At 36.0% G+C, this 27,889-nt stretch overlaps 1 protein-coding gene across 1 annotated transcript in view; it reads right to left on the reverse strand.

Annotated features, from left to right (window-relative positions):
• The window catches only part of LOC136035341 (ubiquitin carboxyl-terminal hydrolase isozyme L5-like), a gene marked incomplete in the record, with an annotated part of 34,552 nt that overhangs the window by 4,817 nt on the left and 1,846 nt on the right, over positions 1-27,889 (reverse strand). Inside the window, 5 exon segments of the mRNA XM_065717085.1 lie at positions 3,589-3,688; positions 11,123-11,320; positions 13,616-13,803; positions 21,282-21,387; positions 25,160-25,223. Coding sequence (XP_065573157.1) covers positions 3,589-3,688; positions 11,123-11,320; positions 13,616-13,803; positions 21,282-21,387; positions 25,160-25,223 — 656 coding nt within the window.

The raw sequence follows: 27,889 nt of genomic DNA on the forward strand, positions 1-27,889 counted from the left end.
GGTCTTCACTAGAAAATTTACCATTTACTTTGAGCAGAAATTCGTTCTTGAATATAACTAGCTACCGCTGCAACCCGTATTACAAACAGGGAAAAGCCTACGGAATTTTTTTTAGTTTGATTAGTAAGAGACGAATTTCAGAGAATCAAGAAGCTGGAGGGGGGGAAGAAAAGAAAGATGCCGTCGATGCAGAATTTCGTAGTTCAAGCCACTTTTCTTGTTTTTCAAGCCAGCATATTTTCTTTGTTGGTTAAGCGAAGTGAGTTTAAGGTTCCTATATAGGAGTTTCGGACAAGACATATACTAATAGTGTACTTTGTGTTTCGATCTGACTCTATTTTTAGGTATTATGGGCTGTTTTTTTTACTATAGGACATGATCATCTCTTACTAGGTTACAAGCTAACACTGCAACCTGGAAAAGTGGAAAAAAGATACCGTCGATGCAGAATACCGTAATTCTAGCAACTTTTCCCTTTTTTCAAGACAACATGTTTTCTTTGTTGTTCAAGCCAAGGAACAGTTAGTTTTCCAAATATATTTAATATTTCAGTTAGCATAGAAAAGAGTTCTTTCTTAACTATAATTTTTTGTTTGGTACTGTTTTATTACAGTAGATGTTTGGATTGCTCGACTCTGATACTTTCCTCGGTTTTTCTTACTAGACCCCTTGTTGTCAAGACCTATAGCTTGTTTTTACACAATAGCAATTATAAAAGAATATGGTAGCAATTATACATTTAAATGACAAACTAGATAAAAGTAATTCAGAATTTTCACGATTGGACTCGCTTATGTAAAAGACTTTCCCTATATAAATGAAAACGAATGTATGTGTCTCCTAACTGCCAAGAAATTTCAAGAAGTTGTTGAGTACACCCTTTCCGAGGTTTTAGGTATAACTCCCCTAAGGCCCTTTTAATGTTTCGAAGACTTTTCATGCAGCAATGTTCGACTAATAAGTTAATAATCCAAGCCTGATTTTTCGAATACTCTTAAACTTAAAAATACAATAGTTATTTTAATCAATGGGAGAGCTTCTTATTTTTACCCATAGAAATTGAGAACTTCAGTTTTTGATTTTAGGGTGTTCCATATAATTTTTCCTTGATTCCTTTTTTTTTGCTCTTCACTTTTCTTAATTTAAATTTTCAATTTAGTTTTACGATTTATTCGTATACACACCAGACGAAAAAAATATATAAATATTATATACAAAAGCAATAGAATAAACAATTAACAGTATTCAACTAAATAGATTATGATGTGTTTTTTTTTTTAATTTTGTGTCCTTGAATATCCTATCTTTGAGATAGTAACAACACGCAACAGGTATGTTAGTCCTAAATATATTGGAACGCATTTTAAGTTAGAAGTTTTAACAAGAGCTAAGAGCTCCTACGGCAGTTGTGACGAGGCCGGAAGAGCCAAGAGCTCATATGGCATGACCTCTAGCAAAATTCTAAGAATCAATAAATTAATTTAAAAGGAAAATCAGAGGTTTAATGCCGGCCGGGATTTAAAATAAGAGCTCTGAGTCACGAGGTCCTTCTAAATGTCAAAATTCATTAAGATCCGATCACCCACTCGTAAGTTGAAAATATCTCATTTTTTTCTAATCTTTCTTCCCCTTCAGCCCCCTAGATGGCCAAATCGAGGCAAACGACTTTATCAAGTCAATTTGTGCAGCTCCCTGACACGCCTACCAATTTTCATCGTCCTAGCACGTTCATAAGCACCAAACTCGCCAAAGCCCAAAACACCACCCCCTAACTCCCTCAAAGAAAGCGGATCCAGTCCGATTACGTCAATCACGTATCTACGATATTCACTTATTCTACCCACCAAGTTTCATCCCGATCTCTCCACTCTAAGCGTTTTCCAAGATTTCCAGTCTCCCCTCCAAGTCCCCCCAATGTCAACAGATCTCGTCGGGATTTGAATTAAGAGCTCTGAGACATGAGTCCCTTCAAAATATTAACTTTCATTAAGATCCGGTCACCCGTTCTTAAGTTAAAAATACCTCAATTTTTCTAATTTTTCCAAATTAACATCCCCCAGCTTCCCCAAAGAGAGCAGATCCGTTCCAATTATGTCAATCACGTCTCTATAACTTGTGCTTATTCTTCCCATCAATTTTCATCCCGATTTCTCCACTCTAAGCGTTTTCCAAGATTTCCGGTTTCCAAGATTTCTGTTTCTTCCCCTCCAACCACCTATGTCCCTGGATCCGATTCGACTCGAAAATGGAGCATCTGAGACATAAGATGTTTCTATATATCAAGTTTCATTAAGATCCGATCACCCCTTCGTAAGATAAAAATATCTCAATTTTCACGTTTTCCAAGATTTCCGGTTTCTCCCTACAAATCCCCCCAATGTCACCAGATCTGGTCGGGATTTAAATTAAGAGCTCTGAAGCACAAGGTCATTCTAAAGATCATATCTCATTACGATCTGATAACCCGTTCGTAAGTTACAAATACCTCATTTTTCTGACTTTTCCAAATCCCCCCCCCTACTCCCCCAAAGAGAGCGGATCCGGTCTGGTTTTGTCAGTCACGTATCTTAGACTTGTACTTATTCTTCCCACCAAGTTTCATCCTGATCTCTCCATTCTAAGCCATTTCCAAGATTTCCGACCCCCCCCCCCAACACCCCACCAACGACACTGGATCCAGTCGGGATTTGAAATAAGAGATCTGAGTTACGAGGTCCTTCTAAATATGAATTTTCATTAAGATCCGATCACTTCTTCGTAACTTAAAAATACCTCATTTTTTTTCTAATTTTTCAGAATTAACCCTCTCCCCAACTCCCCCAAAGAGAGCGGATCCGTTCCGGTTATGTCAATCACATATCCAGGACTTGTGCTTATTTTCCCTACCAAGTTTCATCCCAATCCCTCCACTCTAAGCGTTTTCCAAGATTTTAGGTTTCCCCCTCCAACTCCCCCCAGTATCACTGGATATGGTCAGGATTTAAAATAACAGCTCTGAGACACGGTATCCTTCTAAATATCAAATTTCATTAAAATCCGACCACCCGTTCGTAAGTTAAAAACACCTCATTTTTTTCTATTTTTTCCGAATTAACCCCCCCCCCCCTAGATGGTCGAATCGGGGAAATGACAATTTCTAATTTCATCTGGTCTGGTCCCTGATACGCCTGCTAAATTTCATCGTCCTAGCTTATCTGGAAATGCCTAAACTAGCAAAAACCGGGACCGACAGACAGACAGAGAGACTGACCGACATACCGACAGAATTTGCGATAGCTATATGTCACTTGATAGATATCAAGTGCCATAAAAATAGAAAACTTAATTAGACTTAAAACTCAACTTAACTCTAAAGCTCAAAAACTTAATCAGACTATTAAGTTTTAAGCCAGACCGAAAATTAATTCTGATTTATCTCTTCCAAATATTTAAGACCACTGTTAATTCATAAATTTTATTTTAAAATCCTCTCCCTCCTTTTCATTTTCTCGGGCAAATGGATATAGAAATTTGTGGGATCGGTCAATTCTCTACGAACTTAATACTTAGGACACTGGCATCGTTGTTCGTTTTTTTTTAAGCCCTTACCTCAATTTCATTTTTGATTGCTGTTATCTTTTTTTGATAATGAAGAATCTTGTCCGTAACAATAGCCATTAAATTGAATCCAATTTCACCAGCTTTATACCTGGAAAAAGAGATGAAATTACATTCTACTATTGGAAAAGAAGTAGCTATTCAATGGAAATAGCAGTTGGAGGACTAATTATCAGGTCAAACTATTTTTCTTAAGCTTTTTTTCCGATACAATTGGTAATGTTGGTATTTCCCTGCCAATTACTTCAATCACATATTAAGCAGCGGGTACTAACCGTCTCCAAAGAGACAAAACCTAACTCGAAACTTCAGTCTGTATCCAGCAATCATAATCGAAAAGCAGGTCGTCTCCGAATGGGGTGGTATGATGCCGCAAGGAAAGATTTAAGGGAAACTGGAACTTCTTGAGAGGGTATAAAGATGGAGACTTCGCAGAGATTGAGATGGAGGAGGATTCGTAGCACCAAACACTGAACATTAAATTATACTACTTTTACAATCACAAAGATAAAGTGAAAAATGCACCAAAAGGAACTGGCGTATGTCTGTGGCCTGAAAGCAAGCGTGTATTCCTCATTATAGAGATTGCATAGTCAAAAAGTTTCATTGAAAGATGACAAACTTTATATGTAGTTTGGTAAGTATGTCCTGTTTTGTCTCATAGCTTGGGTATCCAGTTGAAACTTTTAGGAGTTTTTTTTGGGGGGGAGAGGGGGTAAAGGGACTTCGAATTAGTGTTTGGGAGAAGGGGACGAAATATTTTTCCTCTGGTCCTAACATAGGATTATAAGCTACGGTTTTTCTTTTCTTTTTTATGTCTATCGTCCGACACGCTCTTTGACCAGTTACCTAGTAATAGTAGCGATGATTAAGTATCAACTATATTTAATCTTCAGTTAATAGGAGGAACCATTCAACTATCAAATATTGACCAATAATAGCATAAAAGAGGGTTATATCAGCTACTTTAATTAATAAGATATGTTCAATGATATAAATTTTACAGGAGAACTTAAAAAAGTAAAAACATGTTTTAGTTTCATACTGCTATTGAGAAACCCTTGTCCGTAAAATGAACATTTGTTCAAGCATTCAAGATACAACAGAACTCCTTTTGCCATTACAAGCTCCATTCTCAAAGTATTTCGTTAAAAAAGATGAGGGGATATAATACTCTTTGAAAAAAGGCTTCTACATATTTTCAGAAATGAGCACGATACGTACCAACTGAAACGCCTGATAGACTATACTGAGTTTGAGAGAGCATGTATATACATATGAGCTTAAAAAATGTGTCAAATAAGTTCTTTTGAATTACCAAAGCCGATCTCTAATGACGTCTACTGGATAGTATAAGGGGATTACTTATGGCATTACGCATATTTTCTTTTATATCTACTTGTATTTTTATTAAATAACAGAACAGTTCCTTGTATCAAGTGTTCTATTATTCAGATTTAACATTTACTAGATATTTTCACTTCTTAATCACGACCTGGCCTATTGGCGGCTATTTTGCGACTTGATGTTGGTTTTGGTTGATTTTCCTTGATCTTGGGGAATCATCTAAGGGTTCAACCTCAGTAAAAGCCATGTTGGTTACGGTATCGATAAACAGAACAACAACCGACAGGATAAGGGGATTTTTACCTAAAAACGGCAGTACAAAAAAGGAGAAAGCAATAATTTACCAAGTTCTACAACAAACCAATGTTGAACGACTGTTAGAAAAAAAATTCGTTTAGCTGACAAAAGTTGAATGCATTTTCAATATATTTTTATCGTATACTAGAACTTAAAGTGTACCATGCAGCATCAGATCGTCTAGGCCAACGCGGTTGTAAATAATCAGGACAATCGATATGCGTAGTAAAACACAGGTCATACTGTTGCTCCTGTTCTAGGTGTCGTCTGTTCCAGACAACAACTTATTTCCGTTAATTTTTTCCAAGGAAAAAAAACCTGCTTTCAAATGTTATCTCGGACAATTACTACTTTATATTGAAAGGAATGAGCAATCTTGAATATTACTGCTACTACCACTACAGACACATCACCGCTTTAAGGTATTCCATCCTAGCTTTTTAGGACTTCTGATCAGAACAATGATTTTCTTAAAAAAAAAATTTTTCGTCGAATTCTTTCTTAAAATTTTTCTTTTTTAAAAGTTTCTTCTTTAAATTTTCCAAAGTTTGGCCTCAAAAAAGTATACGGATTTTCTTTAAATTTTTGAGGTCTTCAGCAAAATTTTGAATACCCGCTGCAGCGTAGTCTCGAGCATAGTTACACCCTGTATGCTATTAAGCACAACTTCATGCTAGGGTATAGTCTGTGAGCGCCGTGAGAAAATGATCAAGCCATTCACGCTGCTATTCCATAAAATATCATCTGACTGGGATTGACAACAATATTTATTTTGTATCTGGCGTAAGACACGAATTGGATAGTAGCCTAAAGTTAACCTAAAGTCTGAATTAGTTATCAAACATAAAAAAAAAATCAAAGGTAAACGAAGAGACATTAGAATATTAAATGTATAACAACAGAAAACAATTTCCACCTCACATCCATGGACGCCAAGGGGAGGAGTTGTTCTTCTCCTTCCAGTTTTAAAAGTCATAAATTTGCTTTATTCTCTTTCAAACAATATGCTATTTGGATTGTAGAGCAAAAAAAAAGAAAGGAATTTATGACATTTTAATGCTACACTTATGATAAAACCATTTAAGTTTTTCAATTTTCTTTTTTTTTATCTTCCGATATCAAAAGAGCAAGCTGAGTAAGTCAACCAAATGAAAATTTAACTACGAACTTATAGTGCGGGCGAAAAGCACCAAATACTTTCTTGTTTGAGGAAAGCACCAAAATTGGCCGAGATGTACTTTCGAGCATGCTCTTTAATATGGCTCGATTACGCAAGCGAAATTTTTCCTCGGAACGCCGCTAGGTGGCTTGAAATCCAAGATGGCGGACGAAAATACGAGTTTGTCAAAATGAGAAGACATGGCCGTTCAAATAGACTAGTATGGGGTAACCGATGGCACAGGTTCCGAATATGAGCTTAAAAATAACCTAAGTAGTATCGTAGTGCCGCTAGGTGCCTCAAATCCAAGATGGCGGTTGAAAATATGAGTCTGTCAAAATGAAAAGATATGACCGCTCAAATAGGCTAGTATGGGATAATCGATGGCAAAAGTTCCGAATACGAACGTAAAACTAACCTAAGTTGTACCGTAGTGTTGCTAGGCGCTTCAGATTCAAGATGGCGTTCGAAAAATATAAGTTTTGTCAAAACAAGAAGTAATGACTTCAAATGGGCGGATTAGGAGGAATCGATACTTCAGATTCTGAAAACGCACGTATATTCACATAAATATACCTTAGTTGTACAGTTGATCTGCTTGGCGTCTAAAATCGGAGATGGCGGAAGAAAATGTCAGTTTTCCGAATCGCGCGAGGTTCATGATCCCGATATAACAGGCTGGAGTGGAGTAATTAATGCTGCAGTTTTAAACATCGTTCTGTCATTCCGACATTCGCCTAATAGTAATACAGTGTGTGCAGTACAAATTGCCCAAGTATGAGACCAAGACACGTCCAATTTATGGCCTTTGTTTACATTTGCTAAACCAAAATCAGTTAAATACTTGTTAACTCTTCATCTCTTCATTTATTTGTAAATGAATCAACATAAGCTAAACGGACGGATTAAAGCATTTAAGAATTATAATTTTATCAGGAACACAAAGAGGTTAATCGAATCTTCAGGTGAAAAGAATAAACACATGTTCAAGAATTAAAGCACTTTGATTTGCACCAGCATAGTGGGCTACAGTTAAGGTCAAATTTCCCGCAGCGGCACCTTCTTTCACACCCTTTTTTGCAACCACAACGCACTGTCTCGCGACAGACTTTTGACGCTGGCGGAAGGGAACCGAACCAATTGGGAAGCCACTTTCCATCGGTGCCTCTGACCCAGCCAAAGTCAGAAAAACTGGTAAGGGTGGGTGTTGATTCCAGGCTGTGACTCCACACATGACCTGACTGTAGTGCAGCTCTAAGGATATGTTGTAAAAGCGAAGCACTCTGCATGTTCTTGGTCTTTTGTGGGAGAAATGTTTCTTTCCTAAATTCGTTCACGTCGTCGCAGTCTTGTTTTACGTCGTATGTCTACATGACAAAGCGTTCAAGGTCGTGTACTTGCAGTTCTGTCACTTGGGAAGGCTGGTTTGTCAGTTGAAGGAAAGTCTTCGTCAGTGCTGGCATATTTTGCCAAGTCGCAAAGAACTGCCTCTTTGAGTGGTGGATAAAAGAAGAAACGGTATCACATCCTGTAAACGCATGGAAGAACGAATGTGCATGTGATTCGGTCGGCCCGAGCGATCAAACTATTTTGTGAATGGGAACGTACTTTAGGTGTGTACCGACACCAAACGCAATAAATAATTCGGATACTCCAATGTGATCAAAGCATGAGGTCGCAATCACAATCACGTCTGTGTCCACCGTTCGTATGAGAATCGACGCAAGTCCTTGTAAGACTGCGTCACAAGCGTGAAGCAAAAGGTGGGTGTCAGCCTCTTCCTGTGAACATAACTGCATGAGGTTCTGCTCTTCGAATGCCTGTTTAGCTATGCACGTGTTTCCAGAAGTACAATATACTCGTTTTGACGTTGGACACCTATTCACGACAGCAAGGGAAAACAGGTTAAACAAGTCTGTTTTGTTTGCATCTACTTGCAGGAATTCTTTCCACTTCAATGGGAGTTGTGTTTTCAGAACAACTTTTAATCGTGAACCCTTGCCTCTCTGACTTCTGACAGACGATTTTAGACTATCCAATCTGTAAACATCGAATACGAGGTCAAGTCTCTCGACATGTCTGAGCTGATACTATCATGGGAAAAAACACGTTTTCTGCATACTCTCCGAAGGTCTTCGGATTCCCTGGGTTCAACATTTGCACCAGAGCAGCTCCATCTGCCAGTTTCGCTGTAACATTTGGAACGTTAACCTCAGCTGCTGGGGTTAAGCTGATTAAGACATCTGTAAGTTCAGCCTTGTTGCCGACACGAATCTGGCCATCAGACGTCAAAGCCGATGGATACTGACTGTTTTCGTGTTTTAAGAAGGCGTCCATGTCGCCTCCTCGAGCAACACAGCCCACGTTAAGTGCTCCAAACAGTGATACATCATTTCTAGCGGCGCTGAGTTTTCGCTGCGGTTTGTCTTTTCTTCTTAGACCCCCCAAATATGGCAATGCGATTCTTGACCAACGGAGCTGTTATTGGTTTGGAGCATTCAACGAGGCGTTCCTTCACAAACTGTTCGTACTGCTGTTTGCCCAGGACTTAGAGGCTTGAAATCGGCTTTCCTGGTTCAACAACGACATTCGTACTTAAAACAATAAGATCTATCGTTCTTTCCAGTAACTGACCGCTAGATGACAGGTTGAACGAAAGCAGCCGACATGGAGGCAAATTTGGGCCGTTTGCGACGCCTCATGTTTGGACGAACGAGCGTTGTTTTCTTTTTGTGAATATCGGGTTTTTCATGCAAACTGGCTTGTATTTTTTTAGTTAGTTTAGTATCAAAATGCTTCTTATCGTTATTCAGAGTAATAGACGGAATTCCAGATATTATTACTTTAGTCCACTCTTACTTTCATATACCAGTGCCATCGATTACCCCAGACTAGCCTATTTGAGCGGTCATGTCTTCTCATTTTAACAAACTCGTATTTTCGTCCACCATTTTGAATTTGAGGCACCTAGCGGCACTACGGTACAACTTAGGTTATTTTTGCGTTCATATTCGGAACCTATGCCATCGATTAGCCCATACTAGCCTATTTGAACGGCCATGTCTTCTCATTTTGACAAACTCGTATTTTCGTCCGCCATTTTGGATTTGAGGCACCTAGAGGCACTACGGTACAACTTAGGTTATTCTTAAGCTCATGTTCGGAACCTGTGCCATCGATAACCCCATACTAGCCTGTTTGAACGGCCATGTCTTCTCATTTTGACAAATTCGTATTTTTGTCCACCATCTTGGATTTCAAGCCACCTAGCGGCGTTCCGAGGAAAAATTTCGCTTGCGTAATCGAGCAATATTAAAGAGCATACTCGAAAGTACATCTCAGCCAATTTTGGTGCTTTCCTCAAATACGGAAGTATTCTGGTGTTTTTCGACGCTTTTCGCCCGCACTATTAATCGTTTATTTTTTTCAGTTTTCTTCTTCTTCGCTGACTTGGCAAAAGCTTCAAAATTTATAGAGTACTAGAAAAAAGAGAAGGAAGGGTTTGCGAACTGGGTAATAATCTATCCTAGAAGAGGTTGAACCTTTTGATGGGTTATTAATATAATAAGAATTCTCCAAGGAACCATTTAAGCGACAAGTCAATCATACCTGGAATAGTGCAATGCCAATCTCAAGGACAAGAGGATTAACGAAAGAGAATGTCAAACTAATAGACCTTACAGATGATTGGATATAGTCTAAATGAAAACGACTGAACAAAAAGATATTTTAATATATTTTTCATTCTCGCTTCGATCATAATAAGACTAAAAATTAGAGTGTTTATTTCAGAAGTCATCACCTTATTGATCCTGAACCCTTATGTATTCTTTTGAGTGCATCTTTTACTTTTCCTTAAGTTCTTGTTGACAGTCGTCAACCCTTAGTGCTTCCACACCTTTTACCTATCATTAAAAATAACTATCATCTTCACAATATAAACAAATTCAAATTCCTTTTACTCCATTCGTAAGGCCAGGCCTTAATCCAATAACGGCGAGCCATATTGTATGGAATAACATGCCCGAATAAGCTCAAAGGTGCCAACCATTTAGCTTATTTAAAAATAAAGTTCAAATATTTTTAGCTTCTTAGACGATTTTTCTTTTCTTTGTCTTTTTTTGGGAGGGAAGGGGGCTATGATTGATCGGAGCCTACTTAATCTATTTAACTTTTTTGGCTTATAGTCTTTTTGTTGGTGGGGGGGGGGTGAGTAAGGTAATAAGTCTTTATAATCCCTTTTTTCTTTTGGATTTATTGCTTAAATGACTGGTATATATTCTCCCTCCTTTACACACCGAGAAGCCTTTGAAAATTAGTACCGTGCATATATTGCATGTGTAATCAATTATGAATAAATATTATCTTCTAATCTAAGTCACTTACTTAGACAAGAATGATGAAACAATGTGAATTCAAAAAGAAGCAAGCAAAGCTACTTAATTATCTAAAAGGAGTTTTGCATACAATCTGAAGTACTAGATATATTGGGGTTGGAGCAGTGGCTTCAAATCACGAAAATTTAAGGAAGAAGCACAATGTATTTTTCAATATGTTAAGGGGGGGGGGCAAATTTAGCTTCTTTCAGTTTTTTTAACGAATATAGCAAAAAGAGTCATTTCCCCTAAAATATACCCCAAAAAGCATTTATGGAAAATTAGGGGGCGACCAGCAACACTACCCCCTGCCCAATTAAAATCGCTGGGCTGGAGTTTAATTTACTTTTGGATTTTGGCTTCGATAATCCCTCGAGCAAACGAAGTCCATTCGGTACCAGTTGAAATAGCACCATGGTCGATAGGTCCCGGTTTAAGGCCATCTAATTCATACAATCTTCCGTCAATAGGAACAAAACTGATAAAATGATACATCTCATCTTCTTCTTTCGCAGCTTTGCTTTCAAATTCAAAAAGTGTTTGCCTGGAATTAGAAAAAATTACTTGTATATATATATATATATATATATATATATATATATATATATATATATATATATATATATATATATATATATATATATATATATATCGGGGTAGGTGCCGTTTTTAAAATTTTTATGAGCAGATATATCTTAACAACCATAGCAATACATCAGTTTTTGAATGATAACTGGTATTCCGTTATGAGAAAAACAAAATAAACAAGTACAATTGACAAATAATCTTGTTTTACCGTACTACGTTAGAAAATTTTGTCTTCAGGGAAGGGGGTGCTCTTTAACACAAAGTTTCATATTAGGTTGCAGTGGTTACTCTTTCCCTCGGGAATAGCCCACCAAATATTTCCAAATAATCTTTGAAACGTATCCGCCGCCCCGAATTCATTATTGTGAGGGTGCCGCAGCTTCATAGTATTTAACTATTTCTAAAGTTCCATTGAATTAGTGGGAGGCCAGAAAATTGAACACGTCCAGCCCATCATATAAAAATATTAATGTGAGAGAGAAATGGCGGAGGGGGAGAGATTACACAGATAGTGAGAGAGAAAGGACATATTCTGGAAATGCAAATGAGAGCAGAATTGAGAAACAGGGGAAAATACAGTTACATCATCCCTCGAAACACACAAAAAAATTATGCCACTCACCCTGAAACAAATTTCTACTATGCACGTGCCTGGTGTTAGATACAGTTTTTTTTATAAAATGAACCCTGTCGTCTATTTTTAGAGACTTAAAAAGAACTTAAGTATATAAAGTTAAGTACTATTTTAAAGCCGCTAGTTGTCAGAAATATGGGCTTTTAAATTTTGCAGAAGTTACACTTAAAAAAAAGGAAATAAAAGTTTCAAAAAATAAATCAGATTTCAGTCCTAACAGAAATGATCAATTAGGCATTGCAGAAGATACAGATAACATTGAAATCTTGTATTACTTAACTCCTAAACAGCATGAAATCAAGATGGTTTTGATAGGATTGTCGTCATCTACAAAGAAGAAGCAATTCGCTATAAATATTGTCAAAAAATCAGCATGTCATCAACCAGAGACTTGTTATAAGCCTAAGTAATAATGCACTTGCATAATAATCGGAGATGTGATACATTTTTCTTGCACTTTATAAACTGCCAGAAAAGCTGGAAGACAGACATTAAAAAAATGTAAAAGAAATGTAGCCTATATTTTTTTTTCTGAGGACTGGAAAAAAATTATTGCACCCCAAAATTCTAAGTTGCCGAGCCCCCAACACCTCAAACAAAACTCGAAGTTGTCCCTGCAAGTTTCAAAACCACCCCCCTCTAACAAAACGATAAAACAGGGAACACTAACCAAACATCGAAATACCCATTCAAGAAGAGGAAAGACCTCCTCCACTCTTGACTGAATTCTTCATCCATCTAATTCTGCACATTTAGAATAGTCTATTAACGGATTTTTCTTCAAAATGCAATTTTCGCCCGAAAAGGAATACATATACTCATTTTTTTTTTATTACCGACGAAAAAAAAAACAATCGTCGGGATCGTTATTTCAAGATTGGGAGTCTAGTACTCTTCTATCTGATCTAGACGAGTTTGTTAATAGGTTTTACACCTTTGATTTTAGTACATAAAGTCAAACGTTTTTTTTTTTTTAATAAACAATGTTCTCTAGAGTTACAGACGCTTACTAATTATAAAAAGTAAAATTAAACGTGGAATTATTTTGAAGGCCGAGAAAACTGTCTCGATCCCTGATTCTGATTAATCACCCCTTCACCAATTAACTGTCTACTTCTTGTCGTTACGAACAGCCACTTTAACGATCTACGGCCACTTTTCAAATGCAAATAAGCCATAGTGCTATCTTTATTCGAGCAGGCCTTGCAGACCCAGAGCTGTGGAGGAGACGTAAGAAGCCGTCACAGAAGGTCCTTTTATAAAAAACATAGCTAGACTGTTTACCCTGTTTTCGCACAATCTGTATTTATGCAGAAAAACGATATGATTCTGCAGAACGAGGGCAATTTTTGGGGAAGATTGACGAGGAAATGTAAATTGACTTCATGTTAAAATATTTCAAAGCATGAGAGGGAAAGCATCCGGAATAGCAAAATTTGCTTTATAAGAGGTAGGTAAAAATTTAATCCTATTTAATTTTCTCGTAAAGATATTGCGTTTCTCGCACTATAGAATTCCTCAGCAAAACGCAGCGTGTGAGAATGTGGAGTTAGTTTAGAAAATTTAAAACAGTACTAGCCGTTTATAAAAATGAAACAAAATCAAGTGTCGGCTTACCTGGCAAACGAGTTGTGAACTTTTCTTATAGTTTCTGAGTTACTTAAAGCTAATCCTTTCATGTTGGCGTCAAAACCAGAGCAGAAATCTTTAAATTCTGTCAGAGTTGTCCCCATTTTTACTTCTGGGTTCCGCGTATTAAGCAGAACTGATACAATAGCTTGCGTTGCACAAGCATTATTTATAACCTAGAAGAATTTATCGTTTTAATAAGCAAGATAAGATTTATTTAGCAAAGTGAATCTATCACCTGCCCTGAAGGGCGCAAATTAAATTTAGACCTGAAAACACGAAAAGAACAATCAAAACTAAAGATAGCTATGGCAAGTCATGAAAGGCAAAAACGATACACCACAGAGATCATACAGATACAGAAAAGGCAATTTAAAAAAAGGCCACAGAGTTAAGAGGAGAACAATTAAATGTGGAAACGACAAATGTGATAAAAACCGATGTGGCATCACAAATGAGCAAAGATAAAAGAAACAAGCAAAAAAGACAAGTAACAATATAAGAAGAGACGATAAATAAAATATAAAAAATAAAGAAAAAAGAACTCAATTTATTTCCAGAAAACTATCAGCACGCGTTAAGGTGCTCCACGATAAACGGGAGGAAACTCCCTTAAAACCCCTCAGCAGTAGCATGGATCAGTGAAATCAGTGAGAACTTATCTCTTAATATTACTCTATATTGTAGTGTTTTGTTATTTTTATGTTGGCTTTGGTAAATGGTCTAATGCTCCATACTCTTTTTCTTTCTTTTTTTTTATTTATTTTAGCACATCCTCGCCAGCTCCGCTTTTGTTGTGCTATTATATAAAAATGATTATTTTCAATAAAATTGTTCTACTACTACCACTACTACTACTACTCTGGTGCGATTAAGGGAACGTCCCCCGTACAGGCGAAGGAAACTGCAAAGTCATCAAAGTACAAGCAAATACTATTCCCCCCTGAAAGTACATCAGGAGGTACTTTTAAAAGTACTCCTAACAAGTACTAAAGATTTTATAGATAGTAGTTCTATGGCAACAAATTCGAAGTTTTAGTTTCTTTTGTAAGAATAAACATACCTCCTAGCAAGGCATTTACGAAGCAATTTTCAAGGAGGGAGAAAGGATTGGATTAGATAAAAAAAAACAATGTTTTAAAGCAAATTATGGGAAATATCATGGAAACTGAGAGATTTTAAAGCGATATGAGAGTGATTTCTGAGAGCAAGCCCAATCCTGGTTATTATTGTAAATTATCTGTTGCCATTCTGTTCTCCTTGAGAGTTAACATCGAAAGTGGATTATATTCAAGACAGAAACTAAGGATTAAAAGTTGACTTTATTTAAACTACATCTCAACGTTCGACTAAGCGGATGATTGCTAATTGCATTAGTATTACCTGTTTATGGATATTTGCCAAGTGAAATACCAATTAATGTAATCGGAGGTGATTGCTGTTTCATTTCAAGGCGCTGGCTTGTTATTGTTTATCTTGACTTTGTTTGAAAGTGGGCGCCTCTGGATTTTTATTTCTTAGAAGAAAGGGACCCTTGCGATTAAGTTTTCGTTTGATGTTTTTTTAGAGAAGATTTAACACATTTGTAGGAATTTATCGTTAGTATTAAAGAATTTGAAGGTGACGGCTATTACAAAGGATTATTTTGATCAGAGGCATCAAGAGCTTGTGCAGTTGGTGGCTAGTCTGGAACAGGGTAGTGCTCTCCGCCAGGAAAATTCCCAACTTCGGCATGAAGATTGCGTTTTGAAATCAGAGTTAATTAATATAAAAAAAAACGAGCCTGAATTCTAAACTTGCCTCCAAAAGTCAAAATCTTCTATTTCATGGGATCCCCGTTGTGTCTGGGGAAAGTGCAGAAACTGCTGCTCGTGAGCTTCTGACTGATATCAGGTGGCAAATGCTGACGCTATTCCATTTGTGAAGTGCAATCGATTGAACAGTAATAGACAGACAGGGGCTTCTACTAGGTCTTCTGTTATAAATAAGTTTATGCCAATTTTAGTCACATTGACAAGCCTTACTGGTAGAGATAATATTATGTGAAATTGTAGAAAGCTTAAAGGCTCTCATAAAAGTGTCAGTTACGATTTACCTCGTGACATAGCGCGTCGCCGTAAAGAACTTTTAGCGTGCGGGTATAGCCTGCGCACTTCTCTTACTCCGTTAGTAAAAGTGGCTGAAACCAGAGTTATTTCAAAAGGAATTAACATTTGGCTTGAAGCTAAGAAAAATTCGAAAGCGAAGAACTGGACACGAGTAGAGGATACTTGTTTTGATCCTTTTAAGATCTCTGTTACTACGTCTAATGCGATTATGCCTTCAATTGAAAATTGATTTTTGTTGTTTATTTGCCTTATAATATTTCGTCTGGTTCCTTCCTTTGTTATTACCTTTTTGGTATATTTATTGTTATATTCATTATATTATGATAATGTTCCTGCGTGTGTGTGTATTGGTCTTCAGTTCAGTTCAGTTCAGTTCAGTTAATTAACATCAAAATAAATGGACAACAATAACTCTCTACCCCTACAAGGCTCCATGGCCTGTTACATAGGGGAACGATGAATACATCGAATGACTACATCGAATAATCGACAATAAATGAATACATCGACAATAGCTCTTCCTTATTTTTGTTTATCTCTTAGTTTTTCCTTATTTCTTTTTCCTTATGGTTCCCTGCTTTTTTTCACTTATCCTTAGGCTACCTCTATTATATTACTTTTTTATTATGTTCTTTGCTTTCCACTATTCTTTATTTCAAATTCAGTTATTTCGGCTTTTCTTTTTTGTTTTTCTGTTTCATGTGTGCGTAAAAATGAGTTCGGCATTACCTCTGTATAGATGCCATAGCTCTGCTATGATGTTGACAACCTTTGGTCTGGTGGGTTTGGTCGCGGAGCACATCTACCATCTACCGTAAGTAAATTGACAATTTCTTTCGGTGACCAGCTTGGTATCAACTCTTTGGGGGAACGTTTAGTTGAATTACAAAATAATCCTTTAGATATTGAAAGTATAATTAATAACCCAATTGGCATTAAAAATCAGAAGAACAATGATTCTAGTTAGGCTAATAAAGTATGTTTCGCAATTAAATGGTTGTGCCTCCTGTAAACGAGATATTTTCTTTGTGCTTCACCTTAAAATTCAGGGACTTTGCTCGTCTTTTGATGAGCTAAAAGGATCGTTAGTGGCAGAACTGATGTAATTGGATTATTTTAAACTTTCCTGGACACAAATAAGGAGGTCCTTTCAGATATTCCAGGATATAGGATGGACAGGCTGAACAGGAAAATGATTGCGAGAGGTGGCATTGCCCTTTATATTGCTGATCCACTTACATATAATGTCCGAAGTGATTTGAGCAGAAATGAGGAAGGAATCTTTGAATCCCATTTTATTGAGATTAAGTCAGTGCATAAGTATTTAGCTGTGGGTTTGGTTTATAGGTCACCCAGTGGATCTATTCCTTCGTTTATGAAAATTCTGGAAGAGGTTTTGGACTCAGTCCAAAAGTATCCCTGCGAACTAATCCTTATGGGCGATTTCAACCTCAACCTGCTGGATTAAAATTCTGCTTCAGTTTTAGATTTTTCGTTGGTGATACTCTCTTCGGGAACTCTACCTCCAGCTTGTATACCAACCCGAGTTACTGACACGCATGCGTCTCCTATTGATAATATTTTTTCATTACTAGATATCTTAGACAATTCTGTGCTGGTTAGTGATATTTCCGATCGTTTTCCACTATTTCCCGATATAAGAGTGCTGATCAAGCGCAGCGTATAGCATCACCGTCAAATCTCCCATTTTTTCGTTATGGTGATACTGAGTTAAGTCTACTTAAGTCTCGCCTGACTGGTCAGCCATGGGATAGTTTGGTTTCTGAGTCGGATTTTAACCGCTCTTTTGATTTTTTTTTTTTTTACGATTAAGTGAAAGAAGGAATCACCACTAAATCCATGATGACTCCAGGTCTCCTTTAAAGCTGGAAAAGACAAAATTATTTGTGGATGCTCTACAAGGCTTCATCATCTGCAGCTAATCACGAACGATTCAAGGCCTATAGGAGTATATTTAATTCTTTGTATCAGAAGGCTCAGTCTCAGTATTACCATAGGAAATGTTCTGACTGCGGAAAGGATGTTAGGAAGACATGTTATTTAATTAATTCGGTTCTTAGACCTACTTCCCCTCTGCCTTCAGTTCCATCAATGCTGATAATCGATGGTAAAATCTTTCAAGGAGAAGAAGACGTTCAGCTAGAGCTTACTTCTTATTTTGCTAATATAGAGAAAACAACTGCTTACTCTACAAGTTCTGCAACTTCTCGTTGTGATTTCAGAGCCTATCTTGGACCCTCATGTTTAAAGTCAATGGTCTTGAACTCTGTTTCTAAATTTGAGGTAACCTGTATCGTGAAAACTCCTAAAGGATCATCGTCTTCAGGACCAGACAAAATTCCTGCAAGGGTTATCCGTGCCATTCTGCCAGCTATTCAGTCACCGTTGACTGAGCTTTTCAATCTGTATTTCAAGAAAGGAATTTTCCCTGGATCTCTCAAGCGAGCTATGGTTATCGTGCTGTATAACGGTGGTTCTCGGAGTGATTCTGCTGTTTATAGGCCAATTTCTCTCCTATCTGTTTTCAGCAAAATTTTTGAGAAGGCTATGCTATCCAGACTTCTTAGTTTTCTGGATGCAAAAGAGTTTTTGCATGATTTCAAGTTTGGATTACGAGCGAATCACTCTACAGAGCATGCTTGCACAGCTTTTTTGAGTTTCACTCATTCTGCAATAGATTCTGGTCACATCCCGGCAGCTTTATTTTTGGATGTTCTTAAAGCTTTTAATTCTCTGACTCATTAGATTCTTCTTTGGAAACTATCACATATTGATATAAGATCAAATGCCTTTTCTTGGATTGATTCATATCTTTCTGGTAGGCTTATGTCAATTAATCCTTTTTCAGGAGCCCTTCTGAAGCATATTATGGCGTCCCTCAGGGTTCTGTTCTTGGTCCCATTTTACTTCTGATTTATGTTAATGATCTGAACTCGGCAGTAAGAAACACCAGGCCTCTGGCATGCTGCAATCTATGTCATCCTGATGCTCGATCGTGTTCCAATACTACTTCTAATGAAGATTTTCTAGTTGCTGATGACACCACCCTTGGGACCCTTGGGAAGACGGAATGTGACATCAAGTCTAACCTTGTGGCAATATTCGAGAGAGTTATTTCATTGTTTAATGCAAATTACTTGGCCTTGAATTTTGGTAAGTCAGATTTTCTTATTTTTTCTCGAATTAGTATAGTTTTCCCTCAGCTTACACACCTTCAGGTGTCACAGGGCTCCTTGTGTAGACCAGAGAATTAAGTGGTCCGATTTCTTGGTAACCTGCTTGGTGAGAACCTTTCATTTAGAAACCATATAGCCATGATTAGGGTTTAGGCCTCATGGAGTTTGGGTATCATTCGAAAACTTAGACACACATTTCCTGGATCTATTCCGAAGCTTCTTTTTTTCTGCCTTGTCCAGTCATATGTTTCTTATTGTCCTATTGTATGGATGTCTGCTTTACCGTCTACACTGCGGTTTCTTTCTGTCATGCATATTAAAGCACGGCGTCTGGTTATGGACACCACCCGCTCCTCACCAACACCACTCTTAAGTCCACAGTCTATTTACATTATTTCTTTTGCTTCTTTTGTCTTTCATCAGCTTCATGGCGATCTTACAAAATCTCTTCAAAAAATTCATGTGTTTATTCTGATTCAGCTCCATATAGCCTCCGTTCTTCATATAATATCTGTATTCCACCTACCCTTACTATTTGATCTGATTTCAATCTTCTCATTGCTTGTCTACAGGTCTGGAATTCACTGCCTTCTTCAGTACAGAGATGCCACTCGTTTGGAACTTTTAAAAGGATTCTTAGGGATCATTTAGTAAAGAATCAAACAGAATAGCATTTTTTTTTCCTCTGAGGAGTTGATGTCTGAGTGTCTGTTCATGGTGTATGATAGTCTTCTCTACGCTTTGACTCCCAGGCCTCAGGTATGTGCTCTTTTTAATCTTATATGTTATTTGGCCATTGTTCTCTTTTTTTGGTTGTTGCTTATATTGTATTTTTTTTTGTATTCCCGTTGTATCCCTGGCCATGGAGCCTTTCGAGGGGGAATAAGAGTATTGTATTTGCATTTTGCATTTATTGGTGAATAAAACTCTTAACTCTGAACTCTATTATGCACATTTTTCTAAAAGACAGTTAGGGAAGAAAATCTTCTAATTCGGAAATGCGCAATATGAGTTGATTCAGTGAATAGAAAATTTTAACTATGAAAGCAATGTTTAGGGTCGGTCTTCAGCGCACAGTTGATGAGCAGTGCATATATACTATCTCTCACCCACTTTAAAAAACAGTGTCTACGCCCCCTCTCTGGTCCCTTAGGTCAAACAGTGCGTGCACTTCGCAGTCAACCTCTTTGGCGTATACGCTCTGTCCCCGACCTACTTCAGTCAAGATAGCAGTATGACCCTACAGTCAAAACAAACTAAGGGCATATTTCACAAATTGTGTTCAATTTTATCGCGGTGAATTAAAAAAAGGAGCAATACGTATACATTAACTATGTGTTTTCCAAATAACTTTTGATTTTCACTAAATATGATATTAAAGGGATTCTGTGCTTACTGATTGCAGATTCAACATCAGAACACGTAAGTACATATTTGGTAAATATAAAGTTGAAATATTTTTTTTTTGTATTAGTGTATCTGCAACAATTAGTTTAGTTCCATTAATCCGATATATAACACATTTTTATTGGAGGGTTTCTTTCTTTAAATGCAAGGGTAATCTGTTGACTATGTAAATTTCAATGTTAAGCTATATATCAGTACTCAGTATCACAAGAACGACACATTGACCTTCAAAGGATTTTAGGGTGGCAACACCACACTTATTTGTGGTGCAAAATTCAGTTCCGCTGTTTTAAGAAGAAACCTATTTTCGTTACTGTTTCCATCCTTTTGAATTCATTTATTTCACATACAAAAAAGAAAAAAAAGTTAAGAAGACTCAATGCACTTCAACCCATTTATTTTTTCACCCCAATTTCTGCAAGCTAAACTGTTTTAAATTAGCTCTTTAGTTGTCACGAAAAATCTTCTTTTTTATTCAATTCTAGGACGGACAGTAACAGATGTGACCTTGACTTTTTTTTACCTCAAAGCTGTAAGGACAAAACTCAATTTTTTTTCATCTTAATGCTTCAAGAATGAATGCTCTAACGCCTAAGAGAATAGGAATATGATCAAATTATTGACTTTTGAGCAACATAATTCCAGAATGAAGGGGTTCATTCAGTTGTAGTTCCTTTAAACAATAAAATTTTGTGTCTAATGTTCTGATAAAGCAATCGATAAATAAAACACTCAAAAATTGCCAACTATACTTGTTGTGTTCTAAAATGCATTTGGGAAGGATTGTAACCAAACTTTAGGGTAAAGATTTGGGAGGGGGGTCATATATAGGATAGCTCAAGTTCGTTTAGTTTTAATGCCATCGTTTTTCTTCCACCTCAAAATATATCTTTTTTATTTTGCTTGTAGTAACAGATAAGGCTGAAGGTAGTAAGTTGATACCTGTTTGGCAAAGAAAATCTTATCCAGTCTTGAGTCTTGGACGACTGATCCGGTAGGTTCGTCATCAGGAACCCATTTGAAGAGGAAAACTAACCCATGAACAGGTCTAAAAAAAGAACAAACATAATATTTTGCCTGAAATAACACCAATCAAACATTTTAAATGCCTGTAGAAGTTAAGACATCAAGGAAAAACTCTTAAGTAGATGGCATTAGTTTTTCAGTTTTGAAAATTATATACCATATTACTAAATGAAACTCTCAACCAAAATTCTGCCTTGAATTTAATATATAAAAAGTAAAATTGCTAGACTAGCACAAAATGGAAATAATTAATTAATCACACAATGGAAAAAAACACAAATTGAGTCTATAAGCTTAAAATCTATGCTATCACAACCAATAGCAACCAACATCTATTTTGATATCCATAAATATTGCAATGAATATTGTGAACGAGCTCAGCCATTTACTTCCTAGCCATATCAATTGATATGATTCCGCTTATTAAGACAAAAACTTTCCAGTACAATCAATATGGATGCAAGGGAATGTAGACTGTTCTTCAATGTTATACGACTTTTTGTCACTGAAAACCGTTGTGTTATCAAGCATTTATTCGTTTAATCGATCTGTTTCATAAGCCTGATAGTTGAACGTAGAAGAAAGTGTTTAATCTCACTTACAGCTGTAGACATTAAGGCATCAATCCTTTTTTAAGCAATATTTAGAGTGGTCCTTTGCTGTGTCATCTTCTGAGCTATTTGAAATTTAAAGTCTCTGGCAAAACATGAACCAGAAAATAAAATCAGTGACTATCCAGAAACTAATCACTGAGAACACAACACAAGAAGAGCAAAATTAAACAAAGGTTGACAGGCTTGTTCTTCGAGAGGCTGAAATTACAACAATCTGTTTTGTTTTCAATGGGCAAATTGTTTTTGCTGAGGAAGGAGGATTGAAAGTATATCCCTTCAGGGTATTAGAGGATAGAAAACCTTCTAGTTGATGGTGATACAAAGATGTAAAGCTTTGTTATATTTCCCATATCCTTTTAAGAATAGTTATGTTTTGCAAAAATATTTAGTTTACAAATTCCAATCCTTTAGCAGTTATTAGCTCTCACAAGTGTGAGATTTTCAAGGAAAGCCTAGATCATTTGCTTCAGTTTTTGCCACTTCGAATTATATAGACACTCTGTTTTGAGTAATCAAGTGCTGTGTATTTGTGTTGTCAAGAAGTTGAATTTTTATTTTCGTGTTTCTTCTTTTTCCTTCTCTTTTTATTTACTTACTCTGTTTCTTTTTATTTGTTTGCAAGTTGGTAAAGACAAAATTATCTTATTAATTAAAATATCTTACCTGTGTAGTGAAGGTGTTAAAAGTAGAATAACCAAAGCCCAGGGTGTTTTTTCTCAGTTGAAAAAAGTTTGGAAGAATAGGATGACTAAGTTAAAATGTTAGCAGGTTTCTCTAAATATTGGAAGCAAAAGTTCACAATGGGTATTGAAGTCTTAAGCAGCACAACACTGCTCCTAAGCAAAGGGCAATGAGGGTAAAATGTTCTCTTTTCCACAAATACACCCAATCGAAAATTCCGAGATAGAAATTTGGCTCAAAATAGTTCATAAATCATATAACAATGCCTCCAGGGTTGACACAACTTCCCAGATCCAGGAGGCAAGGATTGTAAGTAGGAAAATATTGAAACTGAAAATTCTAGTGCCTTTTTTAAGAGTCAAAAGTGACTGGAGAGTGAACAGCCACATTCAAACCCATCATTTTTCAAAATACATTCAATCAAAATTTTGAGACAGCTATTTTGTTCAGAATAGTTGAAAGGTCCAGTAATTTTGTCTCTGGGGATGTCAACCCCTCCCTACAGCTCTCAGGACAATTGTTTAGACATCAAACAATTAACCCAACTCAAGAAAATAAGCAATTTTACGTAAATTTATTGAAATAGGTTGAATACAATTTTAAGAAATAAAAAAAGGAATATTTTGAGAAAAAAGTTTAAGGAGGTCAAAGCATCCCCTAAGAAAACCTGGGGACTTATAAGAGAAGTGATTAGATTAAAAATAAATAGTGTACCTGATGAATTAATCAGTACAGTGGGAGAGGCTTTGAAGTTAGAAAATGATATATTTAATGGATTTCAGAGTTATTTTTCGAATAATTGTTCAAATCTAGCTATGTAAGTTGTACCTGATAGTGGCAATCCAATGTTCAAGTCCTTACCGAGGGACCCAATTGATGTATCCCTTCACGTTATACTTGTAACAGCTGATGGAATTAAAAAAATTATTTATGGGTTGCGTAGTAATTCGTTTAGTAAAGATTACGTAACTTTAAAAACACTTAAATGTCTTTCCCCTGTTATTTCTGAAGTTTTATATGAATTAATTAATGAGTGTTTTCATCAAGGAGAATTCCCAGATTGTTTTGTCTGTGTAAGGGTGTTATTCAAAATTATCCAGGAAACTATAGACAAGTTGTCTGTTTTATCCATCATTTCCCGTGTTTTAGCATTAGGATGATGAGTTTTTTGGAGGATCAAAAGTTACTGGTAGAGACACAATTTGGGTTTCACAGAAAAAGGAAAACAGAACAGGCAATGATTTATTTGACAACTATTATTAATAATGTAATAGATAAAAATTTTAAAGTAGATAATGCACTCTTAGATCTGATGAAAGCTTTCAACACAATGGATCGTGAACTTCCACTTAAGAAGTATGAGGTGTATGGTTTGAGGAAAAAAAATTGATTTTATTTAAAGAAATTTTTTTAAGTAATCATTATCAGTATGCCCAACTAAATGATTTTTCTTCAAGAAAAAAACATTTGAAATAGGTTTTACACAAGGATCAGTTCTTGGTCCTATATTATTCTTGATATTTATTAATGATCTACCAAATTGTCTAAATAGTTTTTGCTACAGAATAAATGAACTGATGATAAACCCAACTAATGAAACAGTTTCACTTTTTGCTGATGATACAACAGCCACTAGCACAGCTAAGACAGCAGAGCTGCTGGAGATTCCTATGAAGGAATCAGTTAATAGAATTGTAGCATGGCTGAGGGTAAATAAACTAAAGATTAATGTGGCCATGTCTAATTTTATTATTTTCTTGTAATCACTGGACTTTTACCCATGGATCAATGAGTTAGATCTGTCCAATGGTGTCATAAAACAGACAGCATCTTTAAAATACCTCAGGATTGTAATACATAAAAATTGTTTGTCTTTTAAGCGACATGTAACTTCAACTAATAAAATTCTGCCAAGAAATCTAAGTATACTGAAGAAACTCCAACAGAGTCTTTCTAAATCTGTCCTTTGCCACCTTTATTTTTCTCTAATACATCCATATATACTTTATTGCTTGACAATTTGGCTCTCTCCTTTTCCGTCTAGGCTATCCAAAAACCAATAAGAGTACTACAAAATCATGCAGTAAGGATTTCAGCCACCATATCTCCAATGAAGTCTGCTTGAGAAATTTACCCAACTTTGAAAATTTTACTGGCTACAGGCCTTTGAAAATTCTATGTATTATGGTTTATTTTTGGACTGCAGCAGGATATCCAGCCTCATTGTTTTGGTGATTTATTGTCCATTAGGTCAACTGATCATTCTCACAATACAAGGGATAGTGTTGACTTCTAGGTGTACTGTTCATTCTCACAATACAGGGGGTAGTGTTGACTTCTACCTGCCTAGAGGTATTTCTTCCCATTCTGAGTATACCCCCTCAAAACCAACCAACAATTAATACAATTAACCGCCATATCAGGACTGCAGCATTGTTGGTAAAGAGCAAGAAGCATTTGACTACAGAAACCATGCATTATAAATGAGATAATACTAACTTTAATTTTTCAAATGATGAGTCTTCCAAGTCCCATAGTTCTTCAACTTGAATACCTTCAACCCCTAAAAATATAAAACTTTCAGAGCAAAAGCAAACAAAGAAAAAAAATATGGGAGAGTACAAAAAATGTTTTGGGGATCAACCATAACAAACAACAAAAAGTGAAATTTTAAGGTAAATTTCTAGAGTAGAGCAGAATAATAATAATTTTTAATTTAAAAGGAGCCCTCCCCTCATTCATGTAAAAATGCTTAAGAAACAAACACTTGCAACATATGCAGATGTCAAAAAAGATATTATGTAACATAGACCTTTGTAACTAAGGGCAGGATATGAAGGGGCAAACATCAAACCAAGAAGTTAAATACAAATCAATATTCTTGAACATAAATAACAACCAACATTAAAAATTTTGGAAGAGACTCACTCCCTAGATCAAATCTGAAAGAAATACTTTAGGATTAGAAAGACTGATATTTTAAAGTAAGTCAGTTTGAGAATGATAGCTCTAAATTGCACCTGGAGTAATTTAGAAGTAAAAAAAAGTCCTGTTTGCTGCCTTACACTAATGTAAGTATTTGACTGCCTTACAGTGATGTAAGCATTTGATTATCACGGCAGAGTTATTAGTCATAAAATGGTAACAATTTGAGACAATTAAACATGATGTCTAATGGTCACAATACTAAAGTTTTGCCTACTTGCACTTAAGATAGTCAAGTAGGGGCTAAGTGATAAGAAAAAGCCTAAGGTGTATCTAAATCATTCAATAGAATACTACTTTTAGGTTACATTTACTAATGGTTCTTCCATTCTTCATCATGACATCTTTTAAATGCTTCTACTTTTATTAATCCATTTTTCAAAAAGAAGTTCCAAGGTTTAACAGCACATTTACTAAAGAAACTTGCCCTGACTCTTTTTGTTGCATGATAATCCATGATTTCTTCATGCTGGCCTCTGGTTTGCATTCTGGCAATAAAGTGAAAAAAGTTGAAACATATTAAAATTGTAATAACTTAAATATTGGTAAGTTTCTCCTCTTTTTCTTTGAGACACCAGAGAACATAATTTTAGAGTTTTATGTTTTACCTTTTAAGCTTTAGCCCTACTCTAACAGACTTTACTAATTTTGGTGTTTCTGTTTGTACCCTTTCTTCAAATGAAGTGCCCATTGTGTACTGCAGCAATGTTATGCAGATTTCAGCTTGCAATTTGGTCTTATATAGCACTGAAATTACAATTAGATGTTAATTGGAGAAGATTTTCTGAATAGTTCCAACAGTCTGAGAGCTGCTAGCAACAACTTCTCTTGTATGTTCATGGAATTGAGCTGGTTGTCTATTAGAATACCAAGATCCTTCTTGGTGTCAAAATTTTTTCTTTACTTATTTTATCTGTCTTGGAGTTTTTGATTAGGAAGGTAATAAGCAAGGTTATTTTATGGTTCCATTTCAGCTCACTCTGATCTAGCTCAATTTTACCCAACACATATTGAAGTCATTCCACACTCAACTCAGCCAAATGAAACTAAACAATAAAGCTTTTACTAGAAGAAGCAAGGTCTGACTAAAATAGGAGATTATTCATTTACTAGGAATTTAAAAAGCAGATGGAAATTCTGTGCTACTTTAATGTGAGATGATGTCTTCTCCCCCTTCTTGATTAAGTTATGCAAATAACATGAATGGCTGCAATACAGAAGGATATATTTTTTCTAATTCTTAAAAATCATAAAAAGCAATCTTGCATTAAATAAGAAAAGCACAACAATCAGGTAATGAATGAATCATATTTCATTTTAATCAAATTCCAGTAGACAAGTAATAGTGACCAAAAAGCTATATGAAGTTCTTGTAAGACAAGGGTGGAAGCCAAACAATTTCAGGAACTGCTAGTAAAATTATAAGATCTGAATTTAATACATAACAAGAATAAATTCATAATGTGAACAAAAGAAGATGAGAATATGGACATGAAAAAAGAAAAAGAGATTGATCTATTGAAACCTTGTTTTTGGTGCTAGGCTTATTCATCTCCAGATAATTCACCTTGTGGATAATCTCATCAAAAATCTCCCATGTAAAATTGAGCATAAACAGAGGAACAAAGAAAAATAAAAATAATGAAGAAAAGAAGGGATTTTGGAATATTCTACCAATATACCTAAATTTAGGCAGAACGTGTAGTGTAGAATGTCTTATAGTATTTATTTTTAAATTTTTTGTGTGTGTGTTTCTGGGTGCTGTTAAATAGCAGGATAAGATGAAGTTTCATGTTGGGGCTGTTGGAATGATACCAACCATGAAGGCAAACTTATTAGACATTCCAATTTTTTGAACAAAATATATATCTCAAAATTTGATATCACAGGGGTTAGAGGGGGGCTGGATAGAAGAAAAGGAACCAAGATGGATGTCAATTGCCTTCCAGCAGCTCTTGGTCTTTAAAAATGACACAAGAACTTCCAATTTTCAATAGAATAATCTCTATCCCAAGTTTCTAAAACAGCCCCTTCAATTGGAAGTGGACGAGAAAAAGGTGTTTGGCACTTTTCTGGCCCTTTTTAGGGCTGAATTTTGTGGCAGAGCTGTACTTTTTTTTGTTTTGTAGTTCCCTTAACTCAAATTTTCACATAAATTTCAGTTCAATTGGAAAATTTTGTCTTTTTTAGCCCTATTTGTTAGAGGAAGGACTAATTTCAAAGGGGCCAATCTTTTGAATAATT

Source organism: Artemia franciscana, chromosome 14 (assembly GCF_032884065.1).
Source record: "Artemia franciscana chromosome 14, ASM3288406v1, whole genome shotgun sequence".
Lineage (NCBI taxonomy): Eukaryota > Metazoa > Arthropoda > Branchiopoda > Anostraca > Artemiidae > Artemia > Artemia franciscana.